The sequence below is a fragment of the Heptranchias perlo genome, chromosome 12, assembly GCF_035084215.1.
Source record: "Heptranchias perlo isolate sHepPer1 chromosome 12, sHepPer1.hap1, whole genome shotgun sequence".
NCBI classification, from domain to species: domain Eukaryota; kingdom Metazoa; phylum Chordata; class Chondrichthyes; order Hexanchiformes; family Hexanchidae; genus Heptranchias; species Heptranchias perlo.
In genome coordinates, this window is record NC_090336.1 from 19,360,309 (window position 1) to 19,381,504 (window position 21,196).

General features: G+C 36.4%; 1 protein-coding gene across 1 annotated transcript; it reads right to left on the minus strand.

Annotated features, from left to right (window-relative positions):
• Positions 1–851: 851 nt before the first annotated feature.
• Positions 852–2,670, minus strand: LOC137327676 (achaete-scute homolog 1-like). Its single transcript, XM_067993480.1, has 2 exons — positions 1,990–2,670; positions 852–1,765 (listed from the first exon to the last, which is right to left on the minus strand). Exon 1 carries the CDS (start codon positions 2,633–2,635, stop codon positions 1,994–1,996), a length of 642 nt encoding a protein of 213 aa, XP_067849581.1. The 5' UTR covers positions 2,636–2,670; the 3' UTR covers positions 852–1,765; positions 1,990–1,993.
• Positions 2,671–21,196: the final 18,526 nt, after the last annotated feature.

Here is a 21,196-nt window from a genome sequence, read left to right on the forward strand (position 1 = left end):
AGACAGTACTGACATAGATAGACGGTCCGATATATAGGTTGGGATAACAAATATCAGTTGTGTTACAATGTAGCTGATACCATACCAAACAAACAAGATTAAGCAGTCTATTTGAACATTTTGATGTGTCACTACCTTCAAAAGTATACCTGCATTTTTTTTGTTTTTTTTTGTACAAATCAAAACACAACAGAAAGAAATTTGGAAGCACAACAGATAATAAAACCGAGTGTTAACTGAGTATCCCATAACAATTGTATTTTATCTAATTCGAAATGCATACGTTGTATCAGTAGGATGGGGAATATGATCTAATTTGCATTTAACAGGATTGATTATACCTTCAATAAATACATCAGAAGCAAACTTAAAATTAGGTAAAAATTTGCATATGTCAAGGCCATTGCCACGGATGTACTTATCTCGGGATTCGCGAGCTGCACTACACCGGATGATTGATCATCTAGCCTGTATGCAAACTTCATACTAGACATCAAAAGATTGTTTTCGTATGATTTTTGGCATGATTCTCTGTGGCTTTGTCTTTTTACTCAACCCTATATCCCCAGGTTATGCCTAAATCACCATTCTGTGACTTTGTTCAGTCTTTTCAGTTCCAATCCATGTTCTCTTCGGTATTATTGACACACATCAAATGCACTGTATAAACAACTGCCTGCTTTCTTCTATATAATCCCCCCCATGTGTAAATTACACAAGGTGCACTGACTAGTCAGCTTTGTTTCACTCACGTGTATTTTGTTTTATTTAAACTGTGAGAAGTGGAATTTATATAAAAGGAACTACACCAAATAATGTATAAATAGAAAATCTTTATTTATAGACTATTTCACATAAAATATACTTTTTTAAAAAATTGCTTATGTACAAGTTTAGTAAAAACAAGGTAACCACAGCAAGTGCACATACATGGTGTCTCCCATGCATCAAAACAACCTTCAATCAGACCGGAAAGGGTTTGGGGGTAAATTTCTCAAAACTAGATTACAACAAATGAAATTCAAGGCACACCATAGATAAGCATAATTAACAATATGAAACTTCTTTTTAAAGGAGGAAAGGATTGTTTCGTTCTTGCACTCTTTGACACTGTGCTAGTGGCAGTGATACAGTAAGTCATGTTAAGGTCTTTCTTTTTTTGTATAGTTCATTTTTATTCTGCTTTCATTTATATACAAAAATAAGTCTTCATATAATCCTTGTAGTAAGAATAGATACAAAATAGAAATGTTTACATCAATTTGAATCAAAACTTCTTTCAAAAGTACGGAAGCATCAAGTTTTTTTTCTCCACTCTAAAACCCAGTATAAAGTTAGTTTTCTATTAACTGACCCCAAAAGGCGACAGGGTATATAATTTGTGTCAGACGGATGACATTGATGCCACTGAGACATTCCCTTTACCACCACACCCTTTAACAGCTATATTAGCTACACAGAAATGTTGGATACCCCTTTCAGACAAACATCATAAGGACTGTACCCTGTCAGTCCGCTCTCCATGATTCCCTCCATTAACTGGTGGGGTTATTTACATAATTGCACTTTAGTTATAATTGTTCGTGGCTTTCTCTTGGAAGCATCTTCAGTGTGTCCTGAGTAGTTTGTGGTCCCCGATGTTCAGCACTCAGGAGGCTGGCAGTGAAAATGAAGCTCCAGTAAACAGAAACTCGCCATCCTTCTCTTTTTTTCCCGTAACATAGAAATGATGACGCAGAGGTATTGGTATGCTTCCCTTCAACATCTGGAACATAAGGCAAGACGGGTGTCAGTAACGCACAAGGAATTCAACACAAAGCATTTCCGAGCAGATTTCACACTAATTTGATTTTTTTTTTTAAATGACCATATACATTTAAGTCTAAAGCGCTCCCTCCCTTATGGATCTCAAGTGATCGATAAGATAATATCACTGAGCATTTTGAGCAAATGCTAATACTGAACATCCTGAATGAGATTGCCACCTACCTGCTCAGTATCTGTCAAACCAGCTCGTGAAGTCGAGAAGTTCCTGCTCCTCTGGGCTCAGAGCCTCGTAACTTCCTTCATCCGAGGAGTAGGTGGAGAGCGGAGATGCCGGGATGGAGTTGAGGTCCGTGGAGTAGGCGGGGGACAGCGTCGGCGAGGGGACCCCGCACTGGAAGGCGGCCGACACCGCGTCGTGCTCGTCCAGGAGCTGCTGCAGCGCCCGAATGTACTCGACCGCCGACCTCAGGGTCTCCACTTTGCTCATCTTCTTGTTGGACGCCCCGTTGGGCACGTGCTGGCGCAGGGTCTGGAAGCCCATGTTGACCAGCTTGACCCGGTTCCTCTCGCGCTCGTTGCGCCTGGCAACGGCCGCCGGCTGCTGCTGAGGGAGCGAGTAGCCCAGGCCGGTGAAGCTCAGGCGCCTCTTGCAGCGCAGCAGTTCGGGCGAGCTGGACCTTTGCCGCTTGACCGGCTTGCAGCCCTTGCCGCCACCGCCACCACCACCACCGACACCACCGCCGCTGCTGCCGCTGCTGCTGCTGTCCGGGGAGGACGCCGGGGAGCCGTCGCTGTACGGGACGGGCCGGCTCTCCAAGAGGAACTGGCAGGACGATTGCATTAGCTGCGCGGCCGCCGTCCGCTCCATGTCTTGAGATGGGTGAAGGAAGAGAGGAAGAGAGAGAGAGGTTTTTTTTTCAAAAAAAAAAGTTGGCAGTGTGCAGCACTCGTGGCGTTCGCGTGGGGCGCGCACTTTACCGCAAGGAGCAGGTCCTGACCCGCACCTCTCCGGGAGACGATCTGCTGCAAACTTTGCAAGCACTCGCCTTTTTCAACACGCGCCTCCCTCCCCAGATGCACGCTCCAGATAAGGCCCGGCCCACTTTTCCTCCCTCCCCCCCCCCCCCCCCACTTCCATTCGCTCCCTTTTCTGTCTCCCTCCTATTGACATTCCACGCGCGTCGCCCCCCTTCATTCGTGCGCCCGGCGCGTGCCATTCCGCTCTAAATAAACAAATGGAGCTTTTCAGCTGCGACCGGCCGTCCCGGGAGCACGCGCTGCCCTCATTTGCATACCAATGCAAACCTCCGCTTGCTTCCCCCATTGGCCGGCTGTTTTTTTTCGGCTCAAAATGCAATCCCTTGTTACTTTGAGCTCGATCTATATTGACACAGCACCACTTTTCTTTTTTTTTTCCAAAAAAAAAAATTATATTTTTAAAAATTGCACCAGTCCCGACTTTCAGAAGATTCCCATTAAACGATCACGGCAAGGCACAGATTCAAACTTAGTGCTAATTTATCTTCTTTTTCCAACTATTACCCCCCCCACCACCCCCACCCTCACCGAAATAACTTCACAAACTCCGTTGGTTTATTATACTTTTTAAATGCGGCAGACTATTGCTGTCCGCTCGAATTATCTTTGTTTGCAAAGTAGTATTTGCAGCTTTAAGGTACCTCTGTCAGCATACACCTGTTACAGAGAACTTTTAAACCTCTCTTTGGGTCTTATTTATCATAATTGCATTATTGTCCTCTCGCTTTTTTTTTGGAGGACCGAGAACAGTCCTATGTATATCAATTCTGCACTGAAAAAAGAAAGGAAACTAAAGAGGGGGGAAAGGTGCAGGCGTCCGTAACGTCTTAACAGTGCGAACCCAGCGCTTACAAGGAGAGAGCAGCTGTAGGAACGATCTTTCCGGGCACACAGTTCTGCACTTCGCTTCTCAATGAAGGAGCAGGATCAGAATGAAAAGTTTTATAAAGTTCTACTTTTTTCTTGTGAAAGATCCATTTGTGTAAACACACCGATTCTGGTCTTTTTTGTGCGCGCTTGTGTTCTTGAATTCAAGTAGGAACGCCCCTTGTATTGCTTTCATTGCCCAACACAAATAACAACCTCTGCAAGTGCCGACTAACCCATGCGAAAGAGAACAGCCTATTCTAACACTTTAGATTGTTTATTCCGACAACGCGTTGTGCAGCTGAAGAATGGGCGCGCGGGGCTTTAAAACCCGCAGCAGGTCTTAACTTTGCAGTGAAATAAACTGGAAACTGCAAGTTTATTTCAAAGTTAGCAGCTTAAAACAAACTTATAATGAAAACAAAGACTATTTTATAACAAACAAAATATTATTAAATAAAGTCAATAAATATCAACGAGAGGGTTTTGGAGCGTGCTATAGACAACCATTTGCACAAACAGCGATATCGACTGTATGGAGAGGTAGAAAGGAAATCGATATGGATGCGTGCAGTTTGTCCTTTCAATGAGACGGTTGCGAAGACTGCAGTATGCAAGGCGATCGATCACTCTGTGACACAAAATGGCAAAATAACATTCAACGCTCGCCTAATTTCTGAAGCTTAACCATTCCCTCGATATATACCCCCGTGTTTGTAATGCATGTCTTAGACCGTACAAAATGGCATTATTTCTGTTCCGAGTTTGTCGCTACAGATTTTTAGTACAAAAGCCTTTAGAATATACAACTTGTTCCACTGCCGAAAATATCGTTTCGCATCAAGCGGCGGAGACCCAGACTTACACTTTCAGTGTAGTGTCTACAAGTGGCAGTGGGAGAGAATAGGCAGTCAGTGCCATTCATGCGATAGACAGCCTAAATGGAAAGCTTAAGACTGAGCGATCTGGTGGAACAGAGTGACGCCCCGTTAAATAAAACAACCATTTCAGTTTGATCTCTCTCTCTCTCTTACACACCCACATAGTTCTTAGACTAAGCTATAATATATATCTACATTTTGCAACAGTTCTCATCACCCAAATATCACATTTCCCTCCAGCCATAATTCATTATTATTGAAAACGCAGAAGTCAATATTTTTATTGCAAACTTCATACAAGTTTACGAGGTGACAGGAGTTGATAGATATTGGGAGTTTCGGTTGGATTCATTTTATTGCACACGGGTGCTGCTCCCTGGCCTGAACTGGGAACTATTATAGCTCATTTATTGTTTTATGCTGGTAATGCCGCCTAAAGCAACAAGTAACAAATTTATAGCCTTGATATCATTATTTGCACTGCGGGGTTTGCAAGTCAAATCCATTGAGTAAAATGGAACAAAGTCCAGGAAGAAGATCAAACGGTTTAAGATATATTCACACTGCAGTCCCGCTAAAGTTCAACCCCAACAAAAGTGCATGTCAGGTATAAGACAAAAGTGCTTTATTTATATCTAACAAAAGACAACAGATTCCTCCAAAATCAGTCACTTATATTTCGTGAATCTATATAAATAAAAACACGATGCTTAAATGGATTCGTCCTAAAGTGCAATCTAGAAATTTCCCAGAGTGTATCAACAGGTAATAAAATAACTTTAAAAACCCTGGGCCAGGCATTAAATGAGGGACAAGGATTAACAAGAATAACTTTAAAATAAGCAATCTCTGCAACAGATGGGGACAATGACATCTAGTGAAGCTAAGGTGAAACACAAGTTTCAGGATAATTTCCTCTTCTGCTCAAAATAATTCATCGTTTTATTGATTCTTCTGTTGTCGGTGTTGCTTTATTGATATTGATTCCTCTATTATTGGTGATGTTGATTACTCTATTATGGGTGATGTTGATTCCTCCATTATGGGTGGCATTGATTCCTCTATCATTGGTGATATTGATTCCTCTATGATTAGTGGATTTGATCCTTCTATCATTGGTGGATTTGATTCCGCTATTATTGGTGATGTTGATTCCTCCATTATTGGTGATATTGATTATTACTGGTGGATTTGATCCCAATATTATTGGTGATATTGACTCCTCCATTATGGGTGATGTTGATTCCTCCATGATTAGTGGATTTGATTCCTCCATTATTGGTGATATTGATTCTTCTATTATGCGTAATATTGATTCCTCTATTTTTGGCGATGTTGATTCCTCTATTATTGATGGATTTGATCCCTCTATTATGGGTGATATTGATTCCTCTATTATTGGTGATGTTGATTCCTCTCTTATTGGTTAATTTTATCCATCTATTATTGGTGGATTTGATTCCTATAATATTGTTGACTTTGATTCCTCGATTATTGGTGTATTGATTCCACTATTATTGGTGATATTGATTTCTCTATTATTGGTGATGTTGATTCTTCTATTATTGGTGGATTTGATCCCTCTATTATTGGTAGATTTGATTCCTCTATTATTGGTGATGTTGATTCCTCTATTATTGGTGGATTTGCTACCTCTATTATTGGTGGATTTCTTTCCTCTAATATTGGTGATATTGTTTCTTCTATTATTGGTGAAGCTGATTCCTCTATTATTGGTGGATTAGAATCCCCCATTATTGGTTGATTTGAATCCTCTATTATTGTTGAGATTGATCCCTCTATTATACTTGACGTTGATTCCTCCATTATTGTTGACATTGATTCCTTTATTATTAATGAAGTTGATTCCTCCGTTATTGGTGACATTGATTCCTCTATTATTAATTAAATTGATTCCTCCATTATTGGTGATGTTGATTCCTCTATTGTTAATAAAGTTGATTTCTCTATAATTGGAGATGTTGATTCCTCTATTATTGGTGATGTTGATTCCTCTATTATTGCTCACGTTGATTCCTCTATTATGGGTGATGTTGATTCCTCTATTATTGGTGGATTTGATTGCTCTATTTTTGGTGGATTTCATTCCTCTGTTATTGTTGACGTTGATTCCTCTATTATTGGTGATGTTGATTCCTCTATTATTGTTGATTTTCATTCCTCTAATTGGTGGATTTGATTCCTCTATTATTGGTGACATTGATTCCTCTGTTATTATGATATTGATTCCTCTATTAATGTTGATGTTGATTCCTCTATTGTGGGTGATGTTGATTTCTCCATTTTTGGTGATGTTCATTTCTCTATTACTCTTGGAGTTGATGCCTCTATTATCGGTGGATTTGATTCCTCTTTTATTGGTGGATTTGATTCCTCTATTATTGGTAGAGTTGATCGCTCAATTATCGGTGCATTTGATTTCTCCGTTATTGGTGGATCTCATTCCCCTGTTATTGGTGATATTGATTCCTCTATTATTGGTGGATTTGATTCCTCTATTATTGGTGATGTTGACTCCTCTATTATTGGTGGATTTGATTCATCTATTATTGGTGATATTGATTCCTCCATTATTTGTAATATTGATTCCTTTATTATTGGTGATGTTGATCCCTCTATTATGGGTGATATTGATTCCTCTATTATTGGTCGTGTTGATTCCTCTATTATTGGTGGATTTGATTCCTGTATTATTGGTGTTGATGATTCCTCTTTTACTGGTGATGTTTATGGTGGATTTTTTCCCTCCATTATTGGTGGATTTGTTCCCTCAATTATTGGTGATGTTGATTCCTCAATTATGCGTGGATTTGAAACCTTTATTATTGGTGACGATGATACCTCTATTATTGGTGATATTGATTCCTCTATTATGGGTGATGTTGATTCTGCTATTATTGGTGTTGTTGATTCCTCAATTATTGGTGATGTTGATTCCTCTATTATGGGTGATATAGATTCCTCTATTATTGGTGATGTTGAATCCTCTATTATTGGTGATGTTGATTCCACTATTATGGATGATGTTAATTCCTCTATTCTTAATTAAGTTGATTCCTCTATTATTGGTGATGTTGATTGCTGTATTATTGGTTACATTGATTCCTCTATTATTGGTGACGTTGATTCCTCTATTATTGGTGGTGTTGATTCCTCTATTATGATTGATGTTGATTCCTCTATTATTGGTGGTGTTGATTCCTCCAGTATCGGTGATGTTGATTCCTCTATTATTGGTGGACTTGATCTCTCTATTATTGATGGATCAGATTCCTCTAATATTGGTGACGTTGATGCCTCTATTTTTGGTGATGTTGAGTCCTCTATTATTTGTGGATTTGATCCCTCTATTATTGGTGATGTTGATTCCTCTGTTATTGGTGGACTTGATCCCTCTATTATTGGTGGATTTGATTCCTCTAGTATTCGTGGATTTGATGCCTCTATTTTTGGTGGATTTCTTTCCTCTAATATTGGTGATATTGTTTCTTTTATTATTGGTGAAGTTGATTCCTCTATTAGGGGTAATGTTGATTCCTCTATTATTGTGAAGCTGATTCCTCTATTATTGGTGGATTAGAATCCCCCATTATTTGTTGATTTGAATCCTCTATTATTGTTGAGGTTGATCCCTCTATTATACTTGACGTTGATTCCTCCATTATTGGTGGATTTGATTCCTCTATTATTGTTGACATTGTTTCCTCTATTATTAATTAAATTGATTCCTCCATTATTGGTGATGTTGATTCCTCTATTATTGGTGACCTTGATTCATCTATTGTTAATAAAGTTGATTTCTCTATAATTGGAGATGTTGATTCCTCCATTATTGGTGATGTTGATTCCTCTATTATTGGTGACCTTGATTCATCTATTGTTAATAAAGTTGATTTCTCTATAATTGGAGATGTTGATTCCTCCATTATTGTTGATGTTGATTCCTCTATTATTGCTGATGTTGATTCCTCTATTATTGTTGATGTTGATTCCTCTATTGTTAATGAAGTTGATTTCTCTATAATTGGTGATGTTGATTCATCTATTATTGGTGATGTTGATTCCTCCATTATGGGTCATATTGATTCCTCTATTATTGTTGTTGATTACTCTATTATGGGTGATGTTGATTCCACTATGATGGGTGATGTTGATTCATCTATTATTGGTGGATTTTACTCCTATTATTTGTGACAATGATTCCTCCATTATTGGAGATGTTGATTCCTCCATTATTGATGATGTTGATTCTTCTATTATTAGTGGAGTTGATGCCTCTATTATTGGCGGATTTGATGCCTCTATTATTGGTGGATTTGATTCCTCTATTATTGGTAGAGTTGGTCCCTCTATTATCAGTGCATTTGATCCCTCTATTATTGGTGGATTTGATCCCTCTATTATTGGCGGATTTGATGCCTCTATTATTGGTGGATTTGATTCCTCTATTATTGGTAGAGTTGGTCCCTCTATTATCAGTGCATTTGATCCCTCTATTATTGGTGGATTTGATTCCTCTATTATTGGTAGAGTTGATCCCACTATTATTGGTGGATTTCATTCCTCTATTATTGTTGACGTTAATTCCTCTATTATTGGTGATATTGATTCCTCTATTATTGGTGATGTTGATTCCTCTATTATTGGTTGATTTGATTCCTCTATTATTGGTGGATTTCATTCCTCTGTTATTGTTGATGTTGATTCCTCTATTATTGGTGATGTTGGTTCCTCTATTATTGCTGATGTTGATTCCTCTATTATTGTTGATTTTCATTCCTCTAATTGGTGGATTTGATTCCTCTATTATTGGTGACATTAATTCCTCTGTTATTGTGATATTGATTCCTCTATTAATGTTGATGTTGATTCCTCTATTGTGGGTGATGTTGATTTCTCCATTTTTGGTGATGTTCATTTCTCTATTACTCTTGGAGTTGATGCCTCTATTATCGGCGGAATTGATTCCTCTTTTATTGGTGGATTTGATTCCTCTATTATTGGTAGAGTTGATCGCTCGATTATCGTTGCATTTGATTTCTCTGTTATTGGTGGATCACATTCCCCTGTTATTGGTGATGTTGTTTCCTCTATTATTGGTGATATTGATTCCTCTATTATTGGTGGATTTGATTCCTCTATTATTGGTGATATTGATTCCTCTATTATTGGTGGATTTGATTCCTCTATTATTGGTGATGTTGATTCCACTATTATTGCCGATTCGATTCATCTATTATTGGTGATATTGATTCCTCCATTATTTATAATATTGATTCCTTTATTATTGGTGATGTTGATCCCTCTATTATGGGTGATATTGATTCCTCTATTATTGATCGTGTTGATTCCTCTATTATGGGTGATGTTGATTCCTCTATTATGGGTGATGTTGATTCCTCTATTATTGGTCGTGTTGATTCCTCTATTATGGGTGATGTTGATTCCTCTATTATTGGTGGATTTGATCCCTCTATTATTGTTGGATTTGTTTCCTCTATTATTGGTGATGTTGATTCCTCCATTGTGGGTGATGTTGATTCCGCTATTATTAGTCATGTTGATTCCTCTATTATGGGTGATGTTGATTCCTCTATTATTGATGGATTTTTTCCCTCTATTATTGGTGGATTTGATTCCTCTATTATTGGTGATGTTGATTCCTGTATTATTGGTGATGTTGATTCCTCTATTATCAGTTGATTTGATTCCTCTATTATTGGTGATGTTGATTCCTCTATTATTGGTGGATTTGAGCCTCCTATTATTGGTGGATTTCATTCCTCCAATATTGGTGACATTGATTCCTCTATTATTGGTGATATTGATTCCTCTATTATTGGTGATGTTGATTCCTCTATTTTGAGTGATGCTCATTAATCTATTGTTGGTTATATAGATTCCTCCATTACTGGTGGATTTGATCCCTCTATTCTTGGTGATGTTAGTTCCTCTATTATGAGTGATATTGATTCCTCCATTATTGGTGATATGGATTCCTCTATTATTATTGGATTTGATTCCTCTATTATTGGTGATGTTGATTCAGTTTTATTGGTGATGTTGATTCCTCTGTTATTGGTGATGTTGATTCCTTTATTATTGATGAATTTGATCCCCCTATAATTGCTGGATTTGATTCCTCTCTTATTGGTGATGCTGATTCCTCCATTATTGGTGATATTGATTCCTCTATTATTGGCGATGTTGATTCCTGTATTATTGTTGATGTTGATTCCTCTATTATGGGTGATGTTGATTCCTCTATTATTGGTGGATGTGATGTATCTATTATTGGTGGATGTGATGTATCTATTATTGGTGGATTTGATTCCTGCATTATTGGTGACGTTGATTCCTCTATTATTGGCGATGTTGATTCCTCTATCATTTGTGGATTTGATTCCTCTATTATTGGTGATGTTCATTCCTCTATTTTTGTTGATATTTAGTCCTGTATTATTTGTGGATTGGATCCCTCGATTATTGATGGATTTGAATCTCTATTATTGGTGACATTGATTCCTCTATTACGGGTGATATTGATTCCTCTATTATTGGTGATGTTGATTCATCTATTGTTGGTTATATCGATTCTTCTATTATTGGTGATGTTTATTCCTCTATAATGGGTGATGTTGTTCCCTCTATTATTGGTGATGTTTATTCCTCTATAATGGGTGATGTTGATTCCAATATTATAAATGAAGTTGTTCCCTCTATTATCGGTGGATTTGATTCCTCTATTACCGGTGGATTTGAATCATCTATTATTGGTGGATTTGATTTCTCTATTATTGGTGGATTTGAATCATCTATTATTGGTGATATTGATTTCTCTATTCTTGGTGATGTTGATTCCTCTATTATTGGTGATGTTGATTCCTCTATTATTGTGATATTGATTCCTCTATTCTTGGTGATGTCGATTCCTCTGTTATTGGTGATATTGATTCATATATTATGGGTGATATTGATTGCTCTACTATTGGTGATGTTGATTCCTGTATTATGGGTGATGCTGATTCCTCTATTATTAGTGATGTCAATTCCTCCATTATGGTTGATATTGATCCTCCATTATTGGTGATATTGATTACTCTATTATTGCTGATGTTGATTCCTCTATTATGGGTGATGTTGGTTCCTCTATTATTTGTGATATTGTTTCCTGTATTATTAATTAAGTTGATTCCACTATTATTGGTGATGTTGATTCCTCCATTATTGGTGATGTTGTTTCCTCTATTTTTGGTGGATGTGATGCATCTATTGTTGATGACGACAATTCCTCTATTATTGTTGATATTGATTCCTCCATTATTGGTGGATTTGATTCCTCTATTATTGATGATGTTGATTCCTCCATTATTGGTGATGTTGATTCCTCTATTATTGATGGATTTGATCCAACTATTATTACTGGATTTGATTCCTCTATTATTGTTGATGCGGATTCCTCCATTATTCGTGATATTGATTGCTCTATTATTGGTGATGTTGATTCCTGTATTATTGGTGATGTTGATTCCTCTATTATTGTTGGATTTGATTCCTCTATTATTGGCGATGTTGATTCCTCCATCATCTGTGGATTTGATTCCTCTATTGTTGGTGACGATGATTCCTCTATTATTGAGGGATTTGATTCCTCTATTATTGGTGACAGGATTCCTCTATTATTGTTGACATTGATTGCACTATTATTGGTGATATTGATTCCTCTATTATTGGTGATGTTGATTCCTCTATTATTGATGAGGTTGAATCCTCTCTTATTGTTGACGTTTGTTCCTCCATTATTGTTGATATTGATTCCTCTATTATTGGTGATGTTGATTCCTCCATTATTGTTGGATTTTTCGCTCTATTATTGGTGGATTTGATTCCTCCATTATTGGTGATCTTTATTCCTCTATCCTGGGTTATATTGATCCCGCTATTTTTGGTGATGTTGATTCCTGTATTATGGGTGATGTTTATTCCTCTATTATGGGTGATGTTGATTCCTCTATTATCAGTGGATTTGATTCCTCTCTTATTGGTGACGATGATACCTCTATTACTGGTGGATTTGATTCCTCCTTTATTGTTGGATTTGCTCCCTCTCTTATTGTTGGATTTGATTACTGTAATATTGGGGACATTGATTCCTCTGTTATTGGTGATGATGATTCCCTTATTATTGGTGACGTTGATTCCTCTATTATTTGTGATATTGATTCCTCTATTATTGGTGATGTAGATTCCTCCATTACTGGTGGATTTGATCCCTCTATTCTTGATGACAATGATTCCTCTATTATTGATGGATTTGATTCCTCTATTATTAGTGACGATGATTCCTCTATTATTGTTGACATTGATTCCTCTATTATTGGTGATATTGATTGCTCTATTATTGGTGATATTGATTCCTCTATTTTTGTTGATGTTGATTCCTCTATTATTGGTGGATTTGATTCGTCTGTTATTGTTGACGTTGGTTCCTCTATTATTGGTGATGTTGATTCTTCTATTATTGGTGATGTTGATTACTCTATTATTGCTGGATCTGTTTCCTCTATTATTGGTGATGTTGATTCCTCTATTATTGATGATGTTGATTACTCTATTATTGATGATGTTGATTCCTCTATTGTGGGTGATGTTGATTCCTCTATTACTGGTGATGCTGATTGCTCTATTATTGTTTGATTTTATTACCTCTATTATTGATGACGATGATTCCTCTATTATGTGTGATGTTGATTCCTCTATTTTTGGTGGATTTGATTCCTCTATTATTGGTGGATTTGATCCATCTATTATTGATGGATATGATTCCTTTATTTTTATTGATGTCGATTCCTCTATTGTGGATGATGTTGGTTACTCTATTATGGTTGATGTTGATTCCTCTATTATTGTTAGATGTTTTCCCTATATTGTTGGTGGATTTGATTACTCTATTATTGGTGACTTTGATTCCTCCATTATTGGTGATATTGATTCCTCTATTATTGTTGATCTTGATTCCTGTGTCATGGTGTTAAATTGATTCATCTATTATTAGTGACGTTGATTACTCTATTATTGGATATGCAGATTCCTCCATTATTGGTGGATTTGATCCCTCTACTATGGTTGGATTTTATTCCTCTATTATTGATGATGTTGATTCCTCTATTATTGGTGATGTTGATCCTGCTATTATTGGTGGATTTGATTCCTCTAATATTGGTGACGTTGATTCCTCTGTTATTGGTGATGTTGATTTTCCTATTATTGGTGGATTTGAGCCTTTTATTATTGGGGAATTGATTCCTCTAATATTGGTGATGTTTATTCCTCTGTTATTGGTGATGTTGATTCCTCTATTATTGATGACGTTGATTCCTGAATTAGTGGTGTAATATGGGTGATGCTGACTACTCTATTATTGGTTATGTAGATTCCTCCATTATTGGTGGATTTGATCTCTCTATAATTGATGATTTTGATTCCTATATTATTGGTGATGTTGATTCCTCTATTGCTAGTGGATTTGATTCCTCTATTATTGGTGATATTGATTCCTCTATTATTGTTGATGTTGATGCCTTTATTATTGATGGTGTTGATTTCACTATTATTGTTGATCTTGAATCCTCTATTATTGGTGCCGTTGATTCCTCTATTATTGATGGATTTGATTCCTCTATTATTGGTGACAATGATTCCTCTATTATTGATGGATTTGATTCCTCTATTATTGGTGACAATGATTCCTCTATTATTGGTGACGTTGATTCCTCTATTATTGGTGATGTTGATTCTTCTATAATTGGTGATGTTGATTACTCTATTATTGCTGGATCTGTTTCCTCTATTATTGGTGATGTTGATTCCTCTATTATTGATGATGTTGATTACTCTATTATTGATGATGTTGATTCCTCTATTGTGGGTGATGTTGATTCCTCTATTACTGGTGATGCTGATTGCTCTATTATTGTTTGATTTTATTACCTCTATTATTGATGACGATGATTCCTCTATTATGTGTGATGTTGATTCCTCTATTTTTGGTGGATTTGATTCCTCTATTATTGGTGGATTTGATCCATCTATTATTGATGGATATGATTCCTTTATTTTTATTGATGTCGATTCCTCTATTGTGGATGATGTTGGTTACTCTATTATGGTTGATGTTGATTCCTCTATTATTGTTAGATGTTTTCCCTATATTGTTGGTGGATTTGATTACTCTATTATTGGTGACTTTGATTCCTCCATTATTGGTGATATTGATTCCTCTATTATTGTTGATCTTGATTCCTGTGTCATGGTGTTAAATTGATTCATCTATTATTAGTGACGTTGATTACTCTATTATTGGATATGCAGATTCCTCCATTATTGGTGGATTTGATCCCTCTACTATGGTTGGATTTTATTCCTCTATTATTGATGATGTTGATTCCTCTATTATTGGTGATGTTGATCCTGCTATTATTGGTGGATTTGATTCCTCTAATATTGGTGACGTTGATTCCTCTGTTATTGGTGATGTTGATTTTCCTATTATTGGTGGATTTGAGCCTTTTATTATTGGGGAATTGATTCCTCTAATATTGGTGATGTTTATTCCTCTGTTATTGGTGATGTTGATTCCTCTATTATTGGTGACGTTGATTCCTGAATTAGTGGTGTAATATGGGTGATGCTGACTACTCTATTATTGGTTATGTAGATTCCTCCATTATTGGTGGATTTGATCTCTCTATAATTGATGATTTTGATTCCTATATTATTGGTGATGTTGATTCCTCTATTGCTAGTGGATTTGATTCCTCTATTATTGGTGATATTGATTCCTCTATTATTGTTGATGTTGATGCCTTTATTATTGATGGTGTTGATTTCACTATTATTGTTGATCTTGAATCCTCTATTATTGGTGCCGTTGATTCCTCTATTATTGATGGATTTGATTCCTCTATTATTGGTGACAATGATTCCTCTATTATTGATGGATTTGATTCCTCTATTATTGGTGACAATGATTCCTCTATTATTGGTGATGTTGATTCCTCGATTATTGGTGGATTTGATCCCTCTATTGTTGGTGGATTTGGTTCCTCTATTATTGATGGATTTGATTCCTCTATTATTGGTGACGTTGATTCCTCTATTAGTGTTGATGTTGATTCCTCTATTATTGGTGGATTTCATAACTCTATTACTGTTAGATTTGATTCCTCTATTATTGGTGATATTGATCCCTCTATTATTGCTGACGTTGATTCCTCTATGATTGGTGGATTTGATTCCCCTATTATTGGTGGATTTTATTCCTCTATTATTGGTAATGTTGATTCCTCTATTATTGTTGATGTCGATTCCTCTATTATTGGTGGATTTGATTCCTCTATTATTGGTGATATTGATTCCTCTATTATTGGTGATGTTGATTCCTCTATTATTGGTGCTGTTGATTCCTCCATTATTGGTGACATTCATTCCCCTATTATTAATGAAGTTGATTTATCTATTATTTTTGTTTATTTGTTCATGGGATGAATGCTTCGCTGGCGAAGCTGGCTTATATTGCCCATCCCTAATTGCCCATGAGAAGGTGGTGCTGAGCCGCCTTCTTGAACCGCTGCAGTCTGTGTGATGAAGTTTCTCCCACAGTGCTGTTAGGAAGGGAGTTCTAGGATTTTGAACCAGCGACGATGAAGGAACGGCGATATATTTCCAAGTCGGGATGGTGTGTGAATTGGAGCGGAACGTGCAGCTGGTGTTGTTCCCATGTACCTGTTGCTCTTGTGCTCCTAGGTGGTAGAGGTCGCGGGTTAGGGAGGTGCTGTCGAAGAAGCCTTGGCGAGTTGCTGCAGTGCATCCTGTGGATGGTACACACTGCAGCCACTGTGCGCCGGTGGTGAAGGGAGTGAATGTTTAGGGTGGTGGATGGATTTGATTTTGCTATTATTGGTGATGTTGATTCCTCAACTATAGATGGATTTGATCTCAATTATTGGTGATATTGATTCCTCTATTATTGTTGATGTTGATTCCTCGATTATTGGTGGATTTGATTCCTCTATTATTTGTGGACTTTATTCCTCTATTATTAGTGATGTTGATTCCTCTATTATTGGTGATGATGAATTCTCTATTATTGGTGAAGTTGATTCCACTATTATGGGTGATATTGATTTCTCCATTATTGTTGATGTTGATTCCTCGAATATTGGTGTTGTTGTTTCCTCTATTATTGATGGATTTGATACCTCTATTAGTGGTGATGTTGATTCCTCCATTATTGCTGACGTTGATTCTTCTATTATTGGTGGATTTGATTCCTCTATTATTGGTCGATTTGATTCCTCTATTATTGGTAATGTTGATTCCTTTATTATGGGTGGATTTGATCCCTCTATTATTGGTGGATTTGATTCCTGTATTATTAGTGACGTTGATTCCTCCGTTATTTGAGATATTGATTCCTCTAATATTGGTGATGTTGAATCCTCTATTATTGGTGGATTTGATCCCTCTATTATTGGTGGATTTGATTCCTCTGTTATTGGTGGATTTGATCCCACTGTTATTGTTTGATTTGATCCCTCCATTATTGTTGGATATGATCCCACTATTATTAGTGGATTTGATTCCTCTATTATTGGTGATGTTGATTCCTCTATTATTGTTAATGTTGATTCCTGTATCACTGTTGATGTTGATTCCTCTATTATTGGTGGATTTGATCCCTCTATTATTGGTGGATTTGATCCCACTATTATTAATGGATTTGATTCCTCTATTATTGGTGTTGTTGATTCCTTTATTATTGGTGATGTTGATTTCTCTATTATTTTGATGTTGATTCCTCTATTATTGCTGATGTTGATTCCTCTATTATTGCTGATGTTGATTCCTCTATTATTGCTGATGTTGATTCATCTTTTATTGTTGGATTTGATTCCTCTATTATTGTTGATGATGATTCCTCTATTATTGGTGATGTTGTTTCCTCTATTATTGGTGGATTTGATCCCTCTATTATTGGTGGATTTGATTCCTCTATTAGTGGTGATGTTGATTCCTCTATTATTGGTGAACTTAATCCCTCTATTATTGGTGGATTTGATTCTTCTATTATTGGTGACGTTGATTCCTCTGTTGTTGGTGATATTGATTCCTCTATTATTGTTGATATTGATTCCTCTATTATTGGTGATGTTGATTCCTCTATTATTGGTGATATTGATTCCTCTATTATTGGTGATGTTGATTCCTCTATTATTGGTGATATTGATTCCTCTATTATTGGTGATGTTGATTCCTCTATGATTGGTGATATTGATTCCTCTATTATTGGTGGATTTGATTCCTCTATTATTGGTGCTGTTGATTCCTCCATTATTGGTGACGTTCATTCCCCTATTATTCATGAAGTTGATTTATCTATTATTTTTGTTTATTTGTTCATGGGATGAATGCTTCGCTGGCGAGGCTGGCTTATATTGCCCATCCCTAATTGCCCATGAGAAGGTGGTGCTGAGCCGCCTTCTTGAACCGCTGCAGTCTGTGTGATGAAGTTTCTCCCATTGTGCTGTTAGGAAGGGAGTTCTAGGATTTTGAACCAGCAACGATGAAGGAACGGCGATATATTTCCAAGTCGGGATGGTGTGTGACTTGGAGCGGAACGTGCAGCTGGTGTTGTTCCCATGTACCTGTTGCTCTTCTGCTCCTAGGTGGTAGAGGTCGCGGGTTTGCGAGGTGCTGTCGAAGAAGCCTTGGCGAGTTGCTGCAGTGCATCCTGTGGATGGTACACACTGTAGCCACTGTGAGCCGGTGGTGAAGGGAGTGAATGTTTAGGGTGGTGGATGGATTTGATTTTGCTATTATTGGTGATGTTGATTCCTCAACTATAGATGGATTTGATCCCTCTATTATTGGTGGATTTGTTGATTCCTCTATTATTGGTGATATTGATTCCTCTATTATTGGTGATGTTGATTCCTCGATTATTGGTGGATTTGATTTCTCTATTATTTGTGTACTTTATTCCTCTATTATTGGTGATGTTGATTCCTCTATTATTGGTGCTGTTAATTCCTCTATTATTGGTGATATTGATTCCTCTATTATTGGTGATGATGAATTCTCTATTATTGGTGAAGTTGATTCCACTATTATGGGTGATATTGATTCCTCCATTATTGTTGATGTTGATTCCTCTAATATTGGTGTTGTTGTTTCCTCTATTATTGATGGATTTGATAGCTCTATTAGTGGTGATGTTGATTCCTCCATTATTGCTGACGTTGATTCTTCTATTATTGGTGATGTTGATTCCTCCATTATTGCTGACGTTGATACTTCTATTATTGGTGGATTTGAATCCTCTATTATTGTTAATGTTGATTCCTTTATTATGGGTGGATTTGATCCCTCTGTTATTGGTGAATTTGATTCCTGTATTATTAGTGACGTTGATTCCTCCGTTATTCGTGATATTGATTCCTCTAATATTGGTGATGTTGAATCCTCTATTATTGGTGGATTTGATCCCTCTATTATTGGTGGATTTGATTCCTCTGTTATTGGTGGATTTGATCCCACTGTTATTGTTTGATTTGATCCCTCCATTATTGTTGGATATGATCCCACGATTATTAGTGGATTTGATTCCTCTATTATTGGTGTTGTTGATTCCTTTATTATTGGTGATGTTGATTTCTCTATTATTGCTGATGTTGATTCCCCTATTATTTTGATGTTGGTTCCTCTATTATTGCTGATGTTGATTCCTCTATTATTGCTGATGTTGATTCGTGTATTATTGTTGGATTTGATTCCTCTATTATTGTTGATGATGATTCCTCTATTATTGGTGGATTTGATCCCTCTATTATTGGTGGATTTGATTCCTCTATTAGTGGTGATGTTGATTCCTCTATTATTGGTGAACTTAATCCCTCTATTATTGGTGGATTTGATTCTTCTATTATTGGTGACATTGATTCCTCTGTTGTTGGTGATATTGATTCCTCTATTATTGGTGATATTGATTCCTCTAATATTGGTGATGTTGATTCCTCTGTTATTGGTGATATTGATTCCTCTATTATTGGTGATATTGATTCCTCTATTATTGGTGATGTTGATTCCTCTATTATTGGTGATGTTGATTCCTCTATTATTGGCCATGTTGATTCATCTATTATTGACCATGTTGATTCCTCTAATATTGGTGATGTTGATTCCTCTAATATTGGTGATGTTGATTCCTCTATTATTGGTGATGTTGATTCCTCTATTATTGGTCATGTTGATTCATCTATTATTGGTGTTCTTGATTCCTCTATTATTGGTGGATTTGATCTTTATTATTGGTGGATTTGTTGATTCCTCTATTATTGTTGATGTTGATCCCTCTATTATTAGTGATATTGATTCCTCTATTATTGGCCATGTTGATTCATCTATTATTGTTGATGTTGATTCCTCTATTATTGGTGGATTTGATTCCTCTATTATTTGTGGACTTTATTCCTCTATTATTGGTGATATTGATTCCTCTATTATTGGTGGATTTGATTCCTCTATTATTGGTGATTTTGATTCCTCTATTATTGGTGGATTTGATTCCTCTATAGTTGGTGACGTTGATTCCTCTATTATTGGTGGATTTTATTCCTCTATTATGGGTGATGTTGATCTATTAATGGTAATGTTGCTTCCTGTATTACAGTTGATGTTGATTTCTCTATTATGGGTGATATTGATTCCTCTATTATTGTTGGATTTGATTCCTCTATTATTGCTGATGTTGATTCCTCTATTATTGATGGATTTGATTCCTCTATTAGTGGTGATGTTCATTTCTCTTTTATTGTTGAACTTGATCCCTCTATTATTGGTGATGTTGATTCCTCCATAATTGTTGATATTGATTCCTCTATTTTGGGTGATGTTGATTCCTCTATTATTGGTGGATTTGATCTCTCTATTATTGTTGGTGTTGATTTCCCTATTATTTGTGATATTGATTCCACTATTATTGGTCATGTTGATTCGTCTATTATTGCTGGATTTGATTACTCTATTATTTGTGGACTTTATTCCTCTATTATCGATGGATTTGATTTCGCTATTATTGGTGATGTTGATTCCTCTATTATTAATGAAGTTGATTCCTGTACGATTGTTGACGTTGATTCCTCTATTATTGGTGATATTGATTCCTCTATTATTGGTGATGATGAATTCTCTATTATTTGTGATATTGATTCGACTATTATTGGTGGATTTGATTCCTCTAATGTTGTTGACGTTGATTCCTCTATTTTGGTGGATTTGAGCCTTCTATTAATGGTGGATTTTATTCCTCTATTATTCAGGGATTTGATTTGTTTATTATTGGTGATATTGATTCCTCCATTATTGGTGATGATGAATTCTCTATTATTTTTGATGTTGATTCCTCTATTATGGGTGATAGTGATTCCTCTATTATTGGTGGATTTGATTCCTCTAATGTTGGTGACGTTGATTCCTCTATTTTGGTGGATTTGAGCCTTCTATTAATGGTGGATTTTATTCCTCTATTATTCGTGGATTTGATTTGTTTATTATTGGTGATA

Bases quoted from the DNA above. Each gene is read 5' to 3' on its own strand.
- LOC137327676 (XM_067993480.1), bottom strand. From the start codon at position 2,635: ATGGAGCGGACGGCGGCCGCGCAGCTAATGCAATCGTCCTGCCAGTTC.